The sequence below is a fragment of the Squalius cephalus genome, assembly GCF_949319135.1.
Source record: "Squalius cephalus genome assembly, chromosome: 20".
NCBI classification, from domain to species: domain Eukaryota; kingdom Metazoa; phylum Chordata; class Actinopteri; order Cypriniformes; family Leuciscidae; genus Squalius; species Squalius cephalus.
The window spans coordinates 1525629-1543288 of NC_137141.1; the positions used below are offsets into that span (position 1 = coordinate 1525629).

Genomic DNA, 17660 nt, shown 5'->3' on the forward strand with positions numbered 1-17660 from the left:
ATGTGACAGTTCTCCATTATAGACACGAGCGCTTTGAAAGCAGCAGACTTTCATACTTTCACAGAGACCTCAAAACAGAAAGCACAAATCCTTTCTTTAAAACGAATTTCGTTTTGTATTAATTGTATCTTAATTTTAATATTTTTTTCATTAACAAATTTCCTGGATTTAATACATAAAAAGCAATCACAACATAAGGGGCTTGAACTGGAGATCATCATTAACCAGACCGTAGCCTACTCGCCTCACAGCACAGGTCTAAAAAATGTGAAATATATTTACAGAAAGCTGGTTCTAAACAAAACCATCCAAAACAAGAAAAAACTATGTAGCCTAACAAATGTGCATTTCTCCGGTGCATTCACTAGCCTAGGCCTACTGCGAAGATCGCGAGTCAATAGCCTATCGTCAACTTCACCTTTGCCAGAAGTTAATAAACAATTAAAATGTATTATTGCAATATTTTACATATTCATAATCATTACTTTTGATGGATCTTTGAGGCAGCTTTTTAGGTTCATGGCGTTTTGGAAAAGAGCTCTTCACGTAGGCTATAACACCGTTTCACCAAGGCACAGCGGCCCTTCAGCACATAAGAAAAAAAAAAAAAGAGAAAAAGCACGGACTTACTCATTACGAAACTTTGATGTGGTTGAACAGGTGAAACAGTCACAAATTCCTCTGCAACTCAAACTTTCTCATTACGAGTTATGAAGGGAGAGAACATTACAGTTTTCAGCGCGTCCTCCTCTGATTGCTGTGTTCTGACTGAAAAAGTGTGTGAAGGAGCACATGCGCAAAACGTAAGTTTGTAAAATGTGCTTTTTTAAAAATGACATATGATAAAATAAAAATAATTCATATATCATTTTCATTTTACAAAACGGTTTTGCGCATGTGCTTCTGCGCGCACTATTTCGAATTTATGTATGCGTTTTTAATGACACGGGACCATGGGCTGGGCCACTCGGAGGTTGCTTCCGGGAATAGTATTAAAAATCGCATATAATTCATAACATATTATTGTTTCTAAGGTTATAATGTGCGTTATTTGTTTTCTCTGTAACTTCTTTCAGCTCTTTTCATGTTTGGGGGGTCGGATTGTACAAATTACTTTTGTTTATCACTCACAATTGCTTTGTTTATAACAGACTGATTATTTTTTTTATTTTGCTCACATTTGATTTGCTGGTAACACTTTAAAATACGGATCCTTCGTTAATGAATAACTACACAGGAACAAATGAGTAACACAATATTAACAATCTAGTAACTACAATTAACTAACAAGTAACTCTGATTAACAAATTAGTAAGTAATAGCACACAGATTTAAGTGGTAGTTCACTATTAACTAATCAATAACTACTATTTTTTAATACTTCACAGAGAACTACTGAATTTTTTTTACAGATTTAAGTCGTAGTTCACTAATAACTAATCAATAACTACTATTTTTCAATACTTCCCAGAGAAATAATAAAAAAAATTCACAATTCATGCTAAACTAATTAATAACTAATGCAGGACAAATTACTAGCACTAGATTAAAATTTAATCCCGCGCCGCATGATTCCCTACGGGCGTTTCACACAGTGAGTATGCGGCGGTGAAATCGCCGCGCGACTACGGCTTTTCTCAAGTAGTGGAAGAGTTTTGTGCAGCATTTAGGATTTCCAAAATAATCCGGCGGGCCAGAAAATATTGCTGGCGGGCCAGTTTTGGCCCTGTACGACCGAAGCAGGAGCTTGGTTCGCATTGCCGGCAGTAAGTCAGACTTCTTCCCGGTGCATGTTGGACTCCGGCAGGGCTGCCCTTTGTCGCCGGTTCTGTTCATAATTTTTATGGACAGAATTTCTAGGTGCAGCCAGGGGCCAGAGGCTGTCAGGTTTGGTGACAACACGATTTCGTCTCTGCTCTTTGCGGATGATGTTGTCGTGTTGGCCCCTTCAGACCAGGAACTTCAGCATGCACTGGGACGGTTTGCAGCTGAGTGTGAAGCGGCTGGGATGAGAATCAGCACCTCCAAATCCGAGGCCATGGTCCTCAGTCGGAAAAGGGTGGCTTGCCCACTTCAGGTTGTTGGAGAGTTCCTGCCTCAAGTGGAGGAGTTTAAGTATCTTGGGGTTTTGTTCACGAGTGAGGGAAGGATGGAACAGGAGATTGACAGACGGATCGGTGCAGCTTCGGCAGTAATGCAGTCGATGTACCGGTCTGTCGTGGTGAAGAAAGAGCTGAGCCGCAAGGCGAAGCTCTCGATTTACCGGCCAATCTACGTTCCTACTCTCACCTATGGTCATGAGCTGTGGGTCATGACCGAAAGGACAAGATCCCGGATACAGGCGGCCGAAATGAGCTTTCTCCGCAGGGTGGCTGGGCGATCCCTTAGAGATAGGGTGAGAAGCTCGGTCACTCGGGAGGAGCTCAGAGTAGAGCCGCTGCTCCTCCACATCGAGAGGGGTCAGCTGAGGTGGCTCGGGCATCTGTTTCGGATGCCTTCTGGACGCCTTCCCGGGAAGGTGTTCCAGGCGCGTCCCACTGGGAGGAGACCCCGGGGAAGACCTAGGACACACTGGAGAGACTATGTCTCCCGGCTGGCCTGGGAACGCCTCGGTGTCCCCCCGGAAGAGCTGGAGGAAGTGTCTAGGGAGAGTGAAGTCTGGGCATCCCTGCTTAGACTGCTGACCCCGTGACCTGGCCCCGGATAAGCGGAAGAAGATGGTATGGTATGGTATGGTATGTTGTGGTAAGCTTGTAGAATTGAACTAGAACCTTATGAAAGTGCTGCAGGGTTGCTAACTTCTCCATCTCACCATGACTCTAACCATTCTCATTCACAGTTCCATGCTGGTGGAATGCTCTCCCCATCCTCATCCGGAATGCAGAATCTCTGGCAACATTCAACATTCAAAAGACAGCTGAAAACCCATCTTTTGCGTGAGCACTTAACCTAAAAAAAAATCCCTTTTCCTTTAAACCCTCGCTTATCGGGCTTATACTACTTTACTAGACTTTACAATTATATTACAGAATGGAGGCGTGAACTTAATTAGAAATTCGATATTTTATTAAGATATTACATAAGAATGGGGTTGTCATGCCGTTGGATTCTTTATATATTGGATTAATAGGCTATATTCTAATGTTCCAAATATAATTGCGTTCTACTAATTCAGCAATAAACAATCAATATTTGACTAAAACTTGTCTATTAATATCTGTTTGCATGAACTTTGCGTCGGACATCGAACAGGCACAGATAGCCTCCGAAGATGTCTACTGACTAGGTAATGTTTCACGATTTCATACAAATATGCCAGCTAAAGTTTGCATAAGCACAGTACACATGCCATACAAAACCTGAACCAGACAAAGGACTATGTGATAAATACACATCACAACACCTGAGTTCAGCTGGTAAACTTGCTTGTGAGGCAAGCTGGGCAATAAAACATAATGCAAAAACACATTCGAGAAACAAGTGTTTATCAAGTCTGCTAACAGCTCTGCTAATCGCTAGCTAGCTAGACATATGTGGACATTAGTGGACTGGTCTTATTATCAACATTGGATGAATGAACATACAACAAGCAAGCGCAACAACATAGAACACAAGCAAGTTTACAAATAAGAGATTTACTTACTAGTCCATCAACAAGAACGCCAGGTAAAGCATCGCTGTTGCATCCTTTGCTGCTTTTTAGCTCTCGCCAACGAGTGAAAGCCTGACCGAGTGTCTCACTTTCTCGTTTCCTTTTCTTTGACTCTTCCAACCGCGTTTTCTTCATCAACTCTGCCATGATTCACGTCTGAAATGTGTGCTAGTGTCTTTCATAGAGGCTGCTTCATATGTTGTTGATGTTTGTGACGTTGTGCCGTAAAGCAAGTCGTGATTTGTCGGGACGCCACCTCTCAAACCACCTCTCTAGCATTGCTGGTTTTGCACAGCTGGATGGGTCACTTTCAGCAGATCACGTAGTGCAATAGACGTCTGTCATATCAGAATTAAACCTTCAGCAAATAACTCCCACTGTTTCTACAGCAGGAGGCTGTTTCCCTCCATCCAAGTCCAGGCCATCACTGATCACCAGGGAAATTCTGTGATGTGTCTGTGGGATATCCTGGATGATTCCAGTGTGCTGAGGCTCGATGGTGGCTATCGTTGCCTGAGTTCACCATCTGCCTCATCACCTCATACAGAAATATATCTTGGGAATGGCCACGGACTCAGCCGCTCTGATAGAGTTGGGCAGATCATTCCACCAGCAGGGAACAGACCAGAACAAGGTCGGAGAAAGAGATGTTGTGCCTCTTTGAGACGGCAGCACAAGACGGCGTTCACTTGCAGAGCACAAGTTTCTGGATGGCACGTAAGTCTGAAGTAATGAGTTTAGGTAGGAGTGAGCAGAGCCAGTGGATGTTCTGTAGGCAAAAGTTGTTATTAATGAACCCTCCCTTATGATAGGAGGACCTTGTGACTTCATTAAAACAATCCCACAGTGACACCTAGTGGCCATAGTGACATTGCAGTTTTAATGAATTGTTCTTGAGTTGCAGTAGTTAGTGTTGCATCAGAAGAAACTCGACAGAACCCTGTATTTCCCTGCATGCGGTTTCATGTTACAAAGGCTTTGAAAACATATGTCTGTGAGTATTTAGTTAGTATTTTTGATTGTTAATATAGTAAAATACAAGTATAATTGTATTTCTAAAGAAGATAAAATTGCAGAGCTGATTTGTTCGGCCATCTGTATAGAAATGTACACCTTCATTATGTTATAATCTGAATGTAACAATTGAATTATGATGTAAAGACACATTATTTTACATTTTCTTTATTGTATGTTCAGTTTTACAGTGCTTCCTTCCAGTAAATCACACTCAAACAAAGTCTGGCATCTGAGTCTTTCTTGGAGGAACCTGTTAGCGATCTGCCAAGCTAGTCAGGCTCGAGCACTCCTGCAATCATCCTAACAGCGGCAGAATAGTCTTCATGTGTATTCCAGTGTTGAGAGCAGTCAGTGAGAGGACATTTATCTGCAATGTCTACATCCTCTACTGTGTTGATTAACTGTGATGTTGCTGGACCCAGTAGAGCCAGAGACTCCTGGTCTTCCAGTCCCAGTGCTGTGAGGACGGATAAGCAGAGACGCGAGGAGTGTGGGAGAGGGAGGGAAAACACACACACACACACACACACGTGCTTTGGGTTTGTAATTAACTCTACAGTAGAGGAGAACACATATGACAATAACCCTAAAGATGTCTACATGTAGATACATTTGAACTTAACTGTACATTAGGTCATAACTATTCATAAGTATTAATTAGGTCCACTATAATTGTTTCATAAGCACATATATTTATTCAACACCAGAATGAGGCAAAGCCTAGCGCAAGCAGTGATCCAAATAATGAAGACACTCATGCGGGACTGCTTATATTATTCCACCATCTGTACACACATGTAAATAGTGTGTGTGTGTGTGTGTGTGTGTGTGTGTGGTGATGTTATGTTCACTTAAAGAAAACTTACTTAGTATAGTAAACTCTTAGTGTAAACAGCCAAGACAGTGTGTGTTAATGGATGCGCATGCCAGGGTTATTATTCACTGCAGTGTCCACACACAAGTTAATATGCTTACAGTCGTAGATTTATTTTACCGTGACTGGTCTTCGTCTCAAGTAAGCAAGAATCCAAGCAAACAGTCAACAAACACACAGTTCCAGTCCTTCACCAGTATGATCTCCTACTTGCATAGCATAACTTAACGTAGCGGTCAAACCCTGTGTGCACCTTCCCTGCAGCAACACCTGTTCCCTGAAAGAAGGGTTTCCCCTATATTCTAGAAACAGTTACCCAAGAGAGACCCCTACTGGACACAAGAGAGACCCCTACTGGACACACACGTACATGACAGAGTTCACAATACAGACAAAATGGCTCTTACAAGTAGTTTACTGAGAGTATACTTTAAAGTGTACTTTCATAAACTATTTGTTTTTACTACTAGCATTAAAATAGTAAACTAGTATACTTATAAGTTCACTTGTAGTACAGATGCAGTACAAATGAGAAACGTAGTTGTGAACTAGTTGTGCACTTAAAGTTTACTACTGTTCCACTTACAGTAGTGGAGAGCGGCACAAGCTAACGCGGGGCTAGTCGTAACACCCTTGTTTTAAATACTTCCACACATGCTAGCATAACGAAACTTAGTGTATTTACTCGTAGCCATATCAACACTAGAGAAAAATTCAAAAAATTCAGAAATCTTTGGAAGATATCACTGAACATTTATTTAACCATAGCAAAAGTACATTTCTTATTTTAATTTTTCATCTCTATTTTTGGTGTTTATTTTAAATGAGACAAATCTGATATTGTTTTAATCTCCAATATGTTTTTAACAGTTGATTTGGTTCTTTAATGCTTTGCTAACTAGCAGAAGACACTAGCAGGGTTTAAACCCCAGTTGTGCAGGCGGGGCATGTTGTCACACTGCGTTACAATGAGCCTCTATTAGAACTATGATATTCTATTCTATACATTTATGAATTCTATTGAGAAAAGGAATAAAAACAGAGTCAATGTTAAGAAATTATTCATTATTATTATGTTTTGAACTATGTTGTATAGCTGTGTTTTCCTGTGTGTTCGTTGTCACTCAAATAATATTTTTAATTATTAAAAAATGCCATTATTTTAAATGAAAATGTTAATAATTGTATTTTATTGAGAAATTATTTTAGTTTGTCTTGTATATTTTTTTGATTAGATCAGAGAGCATTTTAAGCTGTCATGTGGTCATGTTATAATGTACTTCACCTATGGGGCAAGTTGTCACATTTCACTTCCATTCTTTCGGGGAATATCAAGAAACAAGTAATAAAAACTCAGTGAGTGTTTTAGCGCAATTTTCTGACGTCATGGGATCACAACATTAAGAGATAGTAAATGTTTTTATGTTTTTTTTTTTTTTTTTTTTTTTTTTTGTGTGCGTTCCCGAGATTAGACCTTCCTTAACATAATGCCGAAAACCCGAAGTCTCTAGGTGGTCTGGTTGAGGAGGAGATAGAAGTGCAAGATTGGTGCGCACAGACAGAACAGAAATCATGAGTTAACAATCGCAATTTTGTCCGTAGGAAAATTGCGCTAAAAAGTATACACTGTATTAATAAAACAAAACCACATAATTAGATTAATAGATTAGCCTTAATAGATGTGTGTTAGTTACAGGATCAGAGAACGACACCCAGTGTTGTGCCTGAAAGCGTTCATTGAACGATAGTTCATGAACTCGTTCATATTTTGGGCGAACGTGAACTGAACATACTGCATTACTGCCTGATGAACGTTACTGTGAACTCGTTCATTCTGGTGTCTGTGAACGCCACGCTCTCTCAGTTTAACTTCGTTCAACTGAGTGCCAGATTTCTATAGAGCCTTCCAGGCGAAAACCCGGCTAAAACACACCGTAAACCGGCCTTTGTAGCGAAAAAACACCCAATCTTGCAACACCAGCCACCAGTATCCACTGACTCTCTTGTTAGATCTCGTTCATCAAAATGAACAAATCACCTACGCAATCTTGATCATATTCTGAATTAAAAAATCACTATAATGAAGTCAAAAATCGTTTACAGGGAACATAAATAATTACTTTACCTTCCGAGTCTTTCGTTCATTTGTCACGTGACAGACGCAATGAATGGATCGTTCATTAACGACTCATCACTTACGTCACAAATCAAAACAAAAAGCAGCGTATGATCATTTAAACGAGTTTTATGACAAGGTCGGTGAGGATGGGAAAAATCTGACGCATAGCTTCAGTGTTAAAACTGATAATATAATTGTCTGTGGTTCTATATGGGCTGTGGCAATCATTTAGAAAAATAATATCTTGCAGCAATATGGAAAAAAAGAACTATGAACTTAGTTCAAAATTTTGATTATGAACTATGAACTGAACTAGTTCATTTTAAAATTTGTGAACTGAAATTTGAACTAGTTCATGTAGAAAGTGAACTTTCCCAACACTGACGACACCGTTCCTCCGTCATAGTCCAGATTCACTCTCACACGATCAAGCTTCTGATTAACACGAAAACCTGGAGGCATTCTGTACGACACACACCAGACATTAATAAAACAAAACCACATAATTGTATTAGATGTGGGAAATTAATGTGGGAAAACATAAATACTCTGAACCCAAAGTAAATTTACATAAACTGAGAAAATCAAACAGCGTCAGGTTGTGCCCCGCTCTCCTCCACACTTAAACTCATAGTTTTATATACTAAACTGGGCCAGTTTACACCCGAGCAGTGTTGAAATAGTACACTTACAAGTTTATCAGTCATGTGATCATCAAGGCCCAATCACAGCCAGCGTACTGATACTCAGATCAACAGCACTCTTACTCATGAGATATGGATTAAATATTGGAAACATGATGAAAGCAGGAAGATCCAGATCTACAGGAGTGACGTTTACTGAATATTGACCGGTAAGATCCTCAGAGAGGGATAACACCTGAAGAATGGAAAGAGTGTGTGAGTGAAGGTGGTTGTGAATGTGTGTAGATGTGTGTTAGTTACAGGATCAGAGAACGACACCGTTCCTCTGTCATAGTCCAGATTCACTCTCACACGATCAAGCTTCTGTTTAACAAGAAAACCAGAACGGAAAGTCCATCCGTACGACACACACCAGACATCAGTGTTGAAGAAATCACGTCCCTTCCTCTGGTTTGATGCTGTAGTTACTCCAAGACTCCAGCGCTGACTCTCTTTAACCTCCACATCCCAGCAGTGTGTTCCTGAGTTAAAACCCTCTGAACCCAGAACACAGAGATGAGAGTCAAATCTCTCTGGATTATCAGGAAGAGTTTGATAGTTCCCGCTGTCTCTCACACTGGTCAGATCATCAGACAGGACGAGATATCGATCTGCAGTGTTTGGATCCAGAATCACAGGAGCTGATGAGACACAATCAACAGAAGCTTTTATTCTGATCTTCATATAATGATCAACAGTGAACCCAACACAGATTATTATGAATTATGACACTTGTCCTGTTGATCAAACACATTTTCCTCTGATCACTGTCAGTGCTGTTATTAGTTTCACACTCGTTTTTATCATCAGTGTTTAATGGCATCAACTACACACATTAAATATGAGATTCAGACATTTGTGTCCATCAGGAGAAACTGATACTTTTGGAAATTTAAATAATAATAAATCACTGAGATGTGTTGAGATTTCTGCTGTAGATGAAGAACTGTAAGTGTGTGTGTGATCTTCATCTGATCATCTTCATTTTATTGCCTCTTATAGTCTGTGTATCAGTTTAAAATAGTTTATTCTGACAGTCTGTTGTGTTTGGCTGACTAATTATGTTGGATGTTCCTCCAAAAATAAAAATAAAAAATTGTGTGAAAAAGTCCCATAGACTTTGACGGGTAAAGCAAAGATTAGAAAACCATTTAGAGTCTACGAAAGAGATCAAAGGGAATATTTGGAGAGAAGTGTCATAGAAACATGAGGGTGGGTGTGTTTGACTCGGGGCAGCAAACAGCCAATCATAAATCACCTTCAACACTTCATGGCCACGCCCTAGCAACCACTGTCGAGCACCCTGGCAACCCAAATTCAAAGAGGGATATCTTTACATCTGAATGTCAGGAGTTGCGGTTGGTTTAAATAATTTATACTATTCTTGTTTAGTAGCATGCTAATCATGTTGGCATCATGCTAGCAAAATGATTATCATATTAGCATCTTGTTTAACAACATGCTAATTGTGTTAGCATCATGCTTGTGACATGTTAATCATGCTAGCATCATGGCAACCATGTTAGCATCTTGTTAAAACATGCAAGCAACATTTTAACCATGTTAACATCATGCTAGCAACATGCTAATCGTGTTAACATCTTGCTAAAAACATGTCAGCAGTGTAGGGGGCAGTGTAGTTTCGCTCGGCAAGCACCACTCATTTCCTTAAGAAAATGTATATTCTAGTATCTATCTATCTATCTATCTATTTAACTCCTCCTAAAAACCTCCAAACTCTGTTCTGACTCCGGCTTTATCTTTTATAACTGATCAGACAGTTTTCCTTAAAATGAGGATGAAAATCCCATAGACTGTCATTGATGAAATCTTTATCTATCTATCTATCTATCTATCTATCTATCTATATAGTCATGAAGAACCTTTAACTCTCCAGCTCAGATCTCCTGCTGTCAGACTCACTGTTTTGGACGATGTCCTGCATCTTCTTCCAGACTCTGAACGGCAGGTTGCCCAAGTATCGTGGCACATGAATCAAAGCTCCAGAAGTCATCTGTGGATCCGGCTGTGAGCTCTGGACTCTGGAAGAACATTCAGGAGTCAGAACTGCAGTGGCTTTGGATCAGAACCAGAGAGACCAGAGACAGGAGCAGATCACTCACCTTTCCATTGAGACTGGAAACTCCTGCAGAACAAACACACCATTTATCATCAAGAACTCAATCAATCAACCAATGATCAACCAATGATCTGAAATCAGACCTTCAGAAAGCAGACGTCATTGGCTTTCATCATCTCCTCCATGTCTTTGATTGTGTGTGAAAGAGCTGAGATGTGTGTGTTCATCTCCTCCAGCTTCTCCTTCATCCTCTGCTTCTTCTGCTCCTCTTCCTCCCTCAGTGCAGTGACTGTAGCTTCTTCTTCATCTCTGAGAAACTGATGAAGCTTCTCAAACTGCTGTTTAATCTGACGCTCTGTGTGCTCAGCTTGAGACTGAAATCACATCACATTCACTTCAATCATCTCAATCGACACACATCAACACTTCACATCATTCATATCAGAGATAAACTCAGATACCCGACATAGAACGGATCCCGAAGCAGATTGATGCTCGTCATTTACAGAAATAATAAACTATAATCCATTATATTAAATCATAACTGTATACAGTGATACTATACAGATGGTGGTCAACCAGAATGCCTATTACCGCCGCGCCAGCCGCCGCGGCGAAATTACCGCGGCGAAAATAAACCAGCCGCATTTCAAAGTCGTTCCCGAAATGACCGCCAGGTGGCGCAAAGGGACATTGTGCAAAACAGCAGCAATTGCCGTATTTTAAAATGTAAGTGGGTTAAATAATAGGCATATTTTTCATATATATAAATAGGCCTATTAGGCTACAACAGAATAGAACCAAAGATAGAATCAATTTTACAGCTGAAAAAATAGAATCAAAAGTTAAAAATAGAGACGATGTTAGGAGCAATGACGCTGAATATTTTTACTATTCTATTGAGGAATTAGATAAACGAAGAGCTCTCGTGAGCGATACAATTTATAGTGATTTCAAAAGCAGTCCTTAAAAAAAAAAAAAAAATTACATGGAGTAGTGTGGCATAATTTTTGAGAGATTACGCGGAACACGTTTTAGTTAAGATCCTGGTTTCAATGCCCTTAATGTATAGGCTAGGCTTTAAAAAAAAAATCACAACGCGTTTTGAGATTGTTTTGAATTAAACATTGAAGTTTAAAATGTAGTGTTTTGGCACACCAGGCCGAGTGGCGTTACGCATTGTTCAAAAATCAGGTTTTATTCTGGCATGTTGAATTGGCGTTAATATTTTTTATTTTTATTTATTAGATTTAGATTTTAGGTTTTGTTAGATTTATTTTTCTCATAACAGCTAAAATAACTTAATATATGCCTTGTCTTCATATGATTTTTATCAATGAACTAGTGTTTTCTGACAGTGTCGACAAAGATGAAGTTGACGATCGCCATATTTGTAGTGAACGCACCTAGAGAGAAATGCACAAAGACATAATCAGAGAGTAGCCTTTTTCTTTTTCGTTTTGAATTATTTCGTTTGAAGACATTTCAAGCTTTGTGTATTTGATGTATTTATCATGTCTGTGTGAGGCATATGCTGAGTTTCGTTAAGTTAGGAGGATGAGATGCGCTCCAGCTGACGTGCAATGCAAGTGACCTCACGGGCGCCTCTATGATTAGTGTCTGTTTGCTTCTCTTACTTATTGAATCCAGACAATTGGGTGATGAAAAAATGATTAAAATTAAGATACAATTTATAGAAAACGAAATTCACTTTAAAAAAAGGTTTCTACTAAACAAAACTTAATGAAGTGGTCAAAATCATGTCTGACCCACTCCATATCCATCTCTCGATATAATGCATCTTATCTTACTCATGCTGTTCAATTTTCATATTCAACATAGATTGAAAAAACAACATTATAATATTTTAACAAATATGATACTAAATGAGATTATTTAATGTCTACAACAGTAGGCCTATAGACTCTATTTGTACAAATTGCTGCACGTTAATGTAATTAAATGAAACCTTGTAACGAATTCACACTGTATGGTAGACTGTGTACAGTTGAGACACCTTAAATAACTTGCGTTCGCAGCAAGCACAAGTTGTGATTTTTGCTGTGCACTTGCATATAAGTGACAGCTGGGAAGGAAATATAGAGACCAGACCTCTTGGAACTTTAATTGAATACATAGCGTTGGTAAAGCATACTGAAATTACATCCCTACAAATGTATTAGGCCCTACTGAAAATAAATGTATCGAATTTAAGCAAAGTAGCCTAAATGTTAAGACTGTAAGCCCTTTGCTTTTTTACGTAGCCTAAAGGACTCTTATAGCCGACTTTGGGTTAATTTAATTTGTAGAGGATTTTTTAACTCAAACATTAACACTGAAATAAATTAAACTAAATTATTGTAATTTTTTGGCACACCACGACGAGTGGCGCTATGCATTGTTCTAAAGCCAGGTTTTATTCTGGCATGTTGAATTAGTGTTCAACAAATGCGGCGGCGCGTTCATTTGAATGAAGAGCGTTTCTCGCTCGTGCGAGCGAACACACACTGGAACGTTAGGCCGTATCGCAACGAGTGAATAGTGGCCGAGTGGTTGAACGTGCGTTACGATCATTTAGATGACACGGGTTCGAATCCCGAACTAACTTGGACTACTGGTGTTTTTATATTAGCCTATTAATGCATTTTATAGTCTATTGTTGATGCAGAGAGATTTGTCTTCTAAAACATTTTTTTTTTGCCTATTTACAAAATAAAATCGCCATGCATTTCCATTTTACACTAAGGAACAAATATTATACAATGACTTTACTTCTGTAGCCTATAATAATTCATATATATGACGTTTAAACGACAAACGATAAAATCAGAACCAGTATTCTGTTGCGTTCATGGTTCCAGTGGCAGTAATGCATCCACGGCTTTTCAAAATGTCACAAAGCGTTTTGAGATTGTTTTGAATTAAATATTGAAGTTTATAATTTGTTTGGCACGACGAGTGGCAAACTCTTTGTTTTGTTTTGCAAACTCAGCTAGCCTGTGGGGGGTTTGGAGAAGGCAATACTTTGCTTTATCGTGGGGGTGGAGGACAGAGGTGTTAATGTTCCGTCTTTCATATGGAGAGTGTCGGAGCCAGCCTGATGAGCAGGCAAAGGAAAAATTATTTTAAGGATTAATCTCAAAATCTCCAAAAGTCCATAGCCTATGTACAGTAGGCCCTATATCTTATTAAATTATATATTGTAGTTTTATTGATTGTATAGGTTTTCCACAAACAATTTCAATTTAGCAGATACAGAGCTCTTTAATTCGCGACCCACCTCGTTTTATTGTAAGGTGAATTCAGCAAGGCATGTTGTATCTTTGAAGGAACAAAAGCTATTTGTTACAGTTTTTTCTTTCGTGATTTGTGTGGATGACACACAGCGACATATACAGTATTATCAGCTGTATGGTGTTTTTTTACGCTGAAATGCTTAATTTCGAGAAAGACCCGCCGCGCGCAGTGAGGGAGACCAAACTTACTAAAAAAATATCCATCGCGAGAGAGGCAAAGAAAAACGCCTGTTCTTAATTTATGTTGCTTTGAACTTTTTCCGTTTTGTACCGTTTTAATTTTTTAATTTAGCTGCAATTTCTTTGACAATAGAAATTTAAAATGTTGCAAGAATAGGCCTAAGATTCTGTGTTTCTTATTTTGCATCACAAAGGGAATAAACTCTATCGATGCAACCCTGTTTAAATAAATAAACTGTCCCGACACTTTATTCATATCTTAAAATGTGCGATGGGTTTTCAAACTTAATTAATTTTATTTTTATTTTACATTTTCATTGTTTATTTTTTAATTGAAAGCAATACTGTATTGAAAGTATTTTTCTGATTTGTTCGATCTGTTTTGAAAAATGTCTTCCGTTGATATGGCCGGGTATCACTGTCAGTCATCTCAATCTCGTGAATGATTCACACACACACAAAAAAATAATTTAGCAGATTAAAGACGAATCATCTTCATTTTCTGGTGCAATCGGCTGACAGTCTTCCTTCATCAGATGTGTCGTCTTTGCAGCGGGAATGTAGCAAATGTATGTTGTAATGTACAATTGATAATTAAACAAGATGATTGACTTTAATAAACAGATACATATTTAAGCATCAAGAACGGAAAAACATAAACACTGTCGGCTACACTGAGATTCGATCTCAGATCGTTTGAAGCTCCGAGAGGCTATTGATAATGCTTTGACCACAGAGCTACCGTCTGAATCGCCAACGTCTACTATTTTCTCTGTTTTAAAAGTTTGTAACATGTAAGGCTATTTAGTTCTGAATATAACAAAGAATGCTTAAACCGACTACATCGGTTAGGAGCTGCAAGTCCTGAAAATGTTTTAATTTCACGGTAAATTATTTTAAGTTATTTCACTGTTATGTTTCAGTTAATAAATCTACAAACACATTAAAATAACACGAAGAAAATGACAAGTAACCTATTGACATAGCCTTTCTAAATTATAGAAAAACTGGGCACACAATGTTAACGTGTGTCTACTTTGTTTAAATTTAATGAATTTGAATTCGTTTAACCACAATATTTATCTTGAATTTATCTGTGACCTCAGCTCAAATTACTGCCGCGGCAGATTACGCCATAAAGAGAATAAACTGACACTTTTCAAAGTCTGTGATTACAGCGCCACTCAGCGGTAAAAGGCAGCAAATACACATCCCAATTTTGCCGCCGCGGGAACGGCGGCGGTAAAAGTCTCATTCTGGTTGACCACCATCTGTACATGACTCTTGATTCTGTTTCCTCACCTTGATGTGTTGAACAGTTTTCTCAAACTGTCCTTTAATGTTTTCTTTGCGTTTAAGTTTCTCTTGTAAGGTCTTCAGTGCTGTATTGAGCTCCTCCTAGAATTGAACAAAAAACACCAGATTACAGTGAAGAGAAGAAGAGAAGACAATACAGTGATATGATCAATGATCGAAATAGTATTTGCCCCCTGATTTCTTCTATTTTTGTGCACATCTCAAACTAAATTCAGAATACTAGATACAGAAATTAAAACCTACTATAAAACAAAGGCAACTTGAGTAAACACAAACTACACTTTGTAAAAGACAATGTTATTTATTGAAGTAAAAAGTTATCCAATAGCAACAAGGCCTGCGTGAAAATGTATTTGCCCCTGTAGTTACTAATTTCTCAAATCTATGAAATGTATTTATAATGTGGTTCAGCTGGACTAAACACAACCAGTCCTGATTACTGCAGTCATGTTCAATCAAATCAACACTTAAATAGGACTTTTCCAACAGCATCAAGCTGGTAAAATGTCTTAAAGTGCCTCTATTATGTTTTTCCCCCGAACATTCCCTGTCAGAATCTCAGATCTTCAGTCTGTAAGTTGAAGCTCAAGCAGCAAGAAAGTGACTCAAAGCACAGAAGTAAATCAGCCTCTGAACGGCTCAAGAAAGCAGTTCAAGTTTTAGTTTGTCCTCGTCAAAGTCCTGACTTGAACCCAATTGAGATGATGTGGCAGGACCTTAAACAGGCAGTTCATGCTTGAAAACCCTCCAGTATGGCTGAACTGAAGCAGCTCTGCAAAGAAAAGAGTTATCACAAGCGTCCGGCTGCAGTTATTGCTGCTAAAGGGGGTGATTAGTTTTTCACATGGGTGATAGGTGTTGAAAACTGTATTCTTTGTTTACTCAGTTTGCCTGTGTTTTTTGTATTTTGTTTTAAGTTTTAAATGAAAAATTATTTAAATTAGTATGAGACACAAAAACAGAAGAAAACAGGATAAGGGTAAATACTTTTTCACAGAACAGTAAATGTTACTTACTCAGTAAATTGTTCTTTACCAGTTAAAGTAAAGGAAAGTTGTGAAGGAAAGTTGTGGCTTAATGGTTAAAGAGTCAGACTGGTTGCCGGAAGGTTGCAGGTTTGTTTCTCAATACTGGCAGGAAATGATTGAGGATCCCTTGAGCCCCAATCACTAGTGTGTGTGTGTGCTCACTACTCACTGAATGTGTGTGCACTAATTCTGAGTATGGATTCCCAATATTTGGCCTTCACATGTCATTTTCACTTACATGTAAATCGAGACATTTGTCTTACCTTATATGATGAAACCACTTCAGTGATGGGTCTGAATTTGTGATTGTCGTGTTGTTTTGAATCTCTGCACACTAAACACACAGGCTGTTTGTCCTCCAGACAGAAGAGTTTGAGTTTCTCACTGTGTAAACTGCAGATCTCCTCAGATCCTGATGAACGCATCTCATTTCTCTCCTTCAGGAACGACTCGCACATGTTTTTTAATGCCAGATTATATGGAGGTTCAGGTTTTGAGGATCTTCTCCTGCAGACAGGACACTCCTGAGTTTTTTGGGTCCTCCAGAACTGTTGAAGACACTCTTTACAGACACTGTGACTACATGATAAAACAACAGGAGCCTTGAAGATTTCACAGCACACAGGACAAGAAAGCTCTTCAGCAAAGACATTTAGTGAAGCCATTTTCACCGTTTGAGCTCCAGCAACACAAACTTTACTTTCACTTTCTGAACGACGGGTTTTGAAATGAATAACCTTTAGAATCACTACGATCTGCTGTCTGTTCAGAAACAAATGTCTCAAAAATCCTTCTTGAAACTGTTTGTCTTCATTCTCCACTGATCGCTGCTTCTTTATTGCTTTTGTCGAGAGAGGAGAGAGTCAGCATGACAGAAAAGAGAAGTAAGTCAGTCTCTTCCTGGTAAGTGTTGTAAGAGGGTGGAGTTTATGAGGGTTAAATAAAACTGCAAAAACAAGTGTGTGTGTGTGTGTGTGTGTGTGTGTGTGTGTGTTCACTACTTACTGCTCCTAAATGTGTGTGCACTAATTCTGAGTATGGGTTCAGGATTTCTTCAGGTTAAATTTGAACAAAACTTGCATTGAAACTGTCTCAGGTATAATGCTATAAAACCTTGAATCAAACACTAAAGAACAATGAAAAAAAACACAAATATTGACAATAAAAAATACTCAAAATTTGTACATAGTTTATTTATTCAAGTATCCAATGACTTATCTGAGTTTTGTTTGTTTAATAAATCCTTTTGTTATTTAATCCATTTTGTAACTCTTCATCATCATCATTGGACTGAAATGTTACATGTCAATTCACAGCTACTCTTGTTTCACTGTTTTTACAGTTATGCTGTGTTTTATAGTAGTTGTAATTGTAGTTGATTTACAGTACTCTTGTTACTTTACAGGCTTGCTGG

The 17660-nt window shown here is 38.6% G+C and overlaps 1 protein-coding gene across 2 annotated transcripts; it reads right to left on the reverse strand.

The window, feature by feature from the left end:
• Positions 1–5325: 5325 nt before the first annotated feature.
• On the reverse strand, positions 5326–17160 carry LOC307148338 (nuclear factor 7, ovary-like). 2 transcript variants are annotated; one of them, XR_013819437.1, is made up of 7 exons: positions 16510–17150; positions 15204–15299; positions 10569–10799; positions 10469–10491; positions 10269–10387; positions 8141–8986; positions 5326–6895 (listed from the first exon to the last, which is right to left on the reverse strand). XR_013819437.1 is itself a non-coding variant. In XM_079853779.1 (6 exons), the coding sequence occupies exons 1-6, from the start codon at positions 16909–16911 to the stop codon at positions 8499–8501; spliced, it is 1359 nt and encodes a 452-aa protein (XP_079709905.1). In that variant the 5' UTR covers positions 16912–17160; the 3' UTR covers positions 6996–8498. The 2 variants fall into 2 exon arrangements, 1 of the variants encoding a protein (XP_079709905.1); XM_079853779.1 differs by lacking the exon at positions 5326–6895 and having other exon boundaries at positions 6996–8986; positions 16510–17160.
• Positions 17161–17660: the final 500 nt, after the last annotated feature.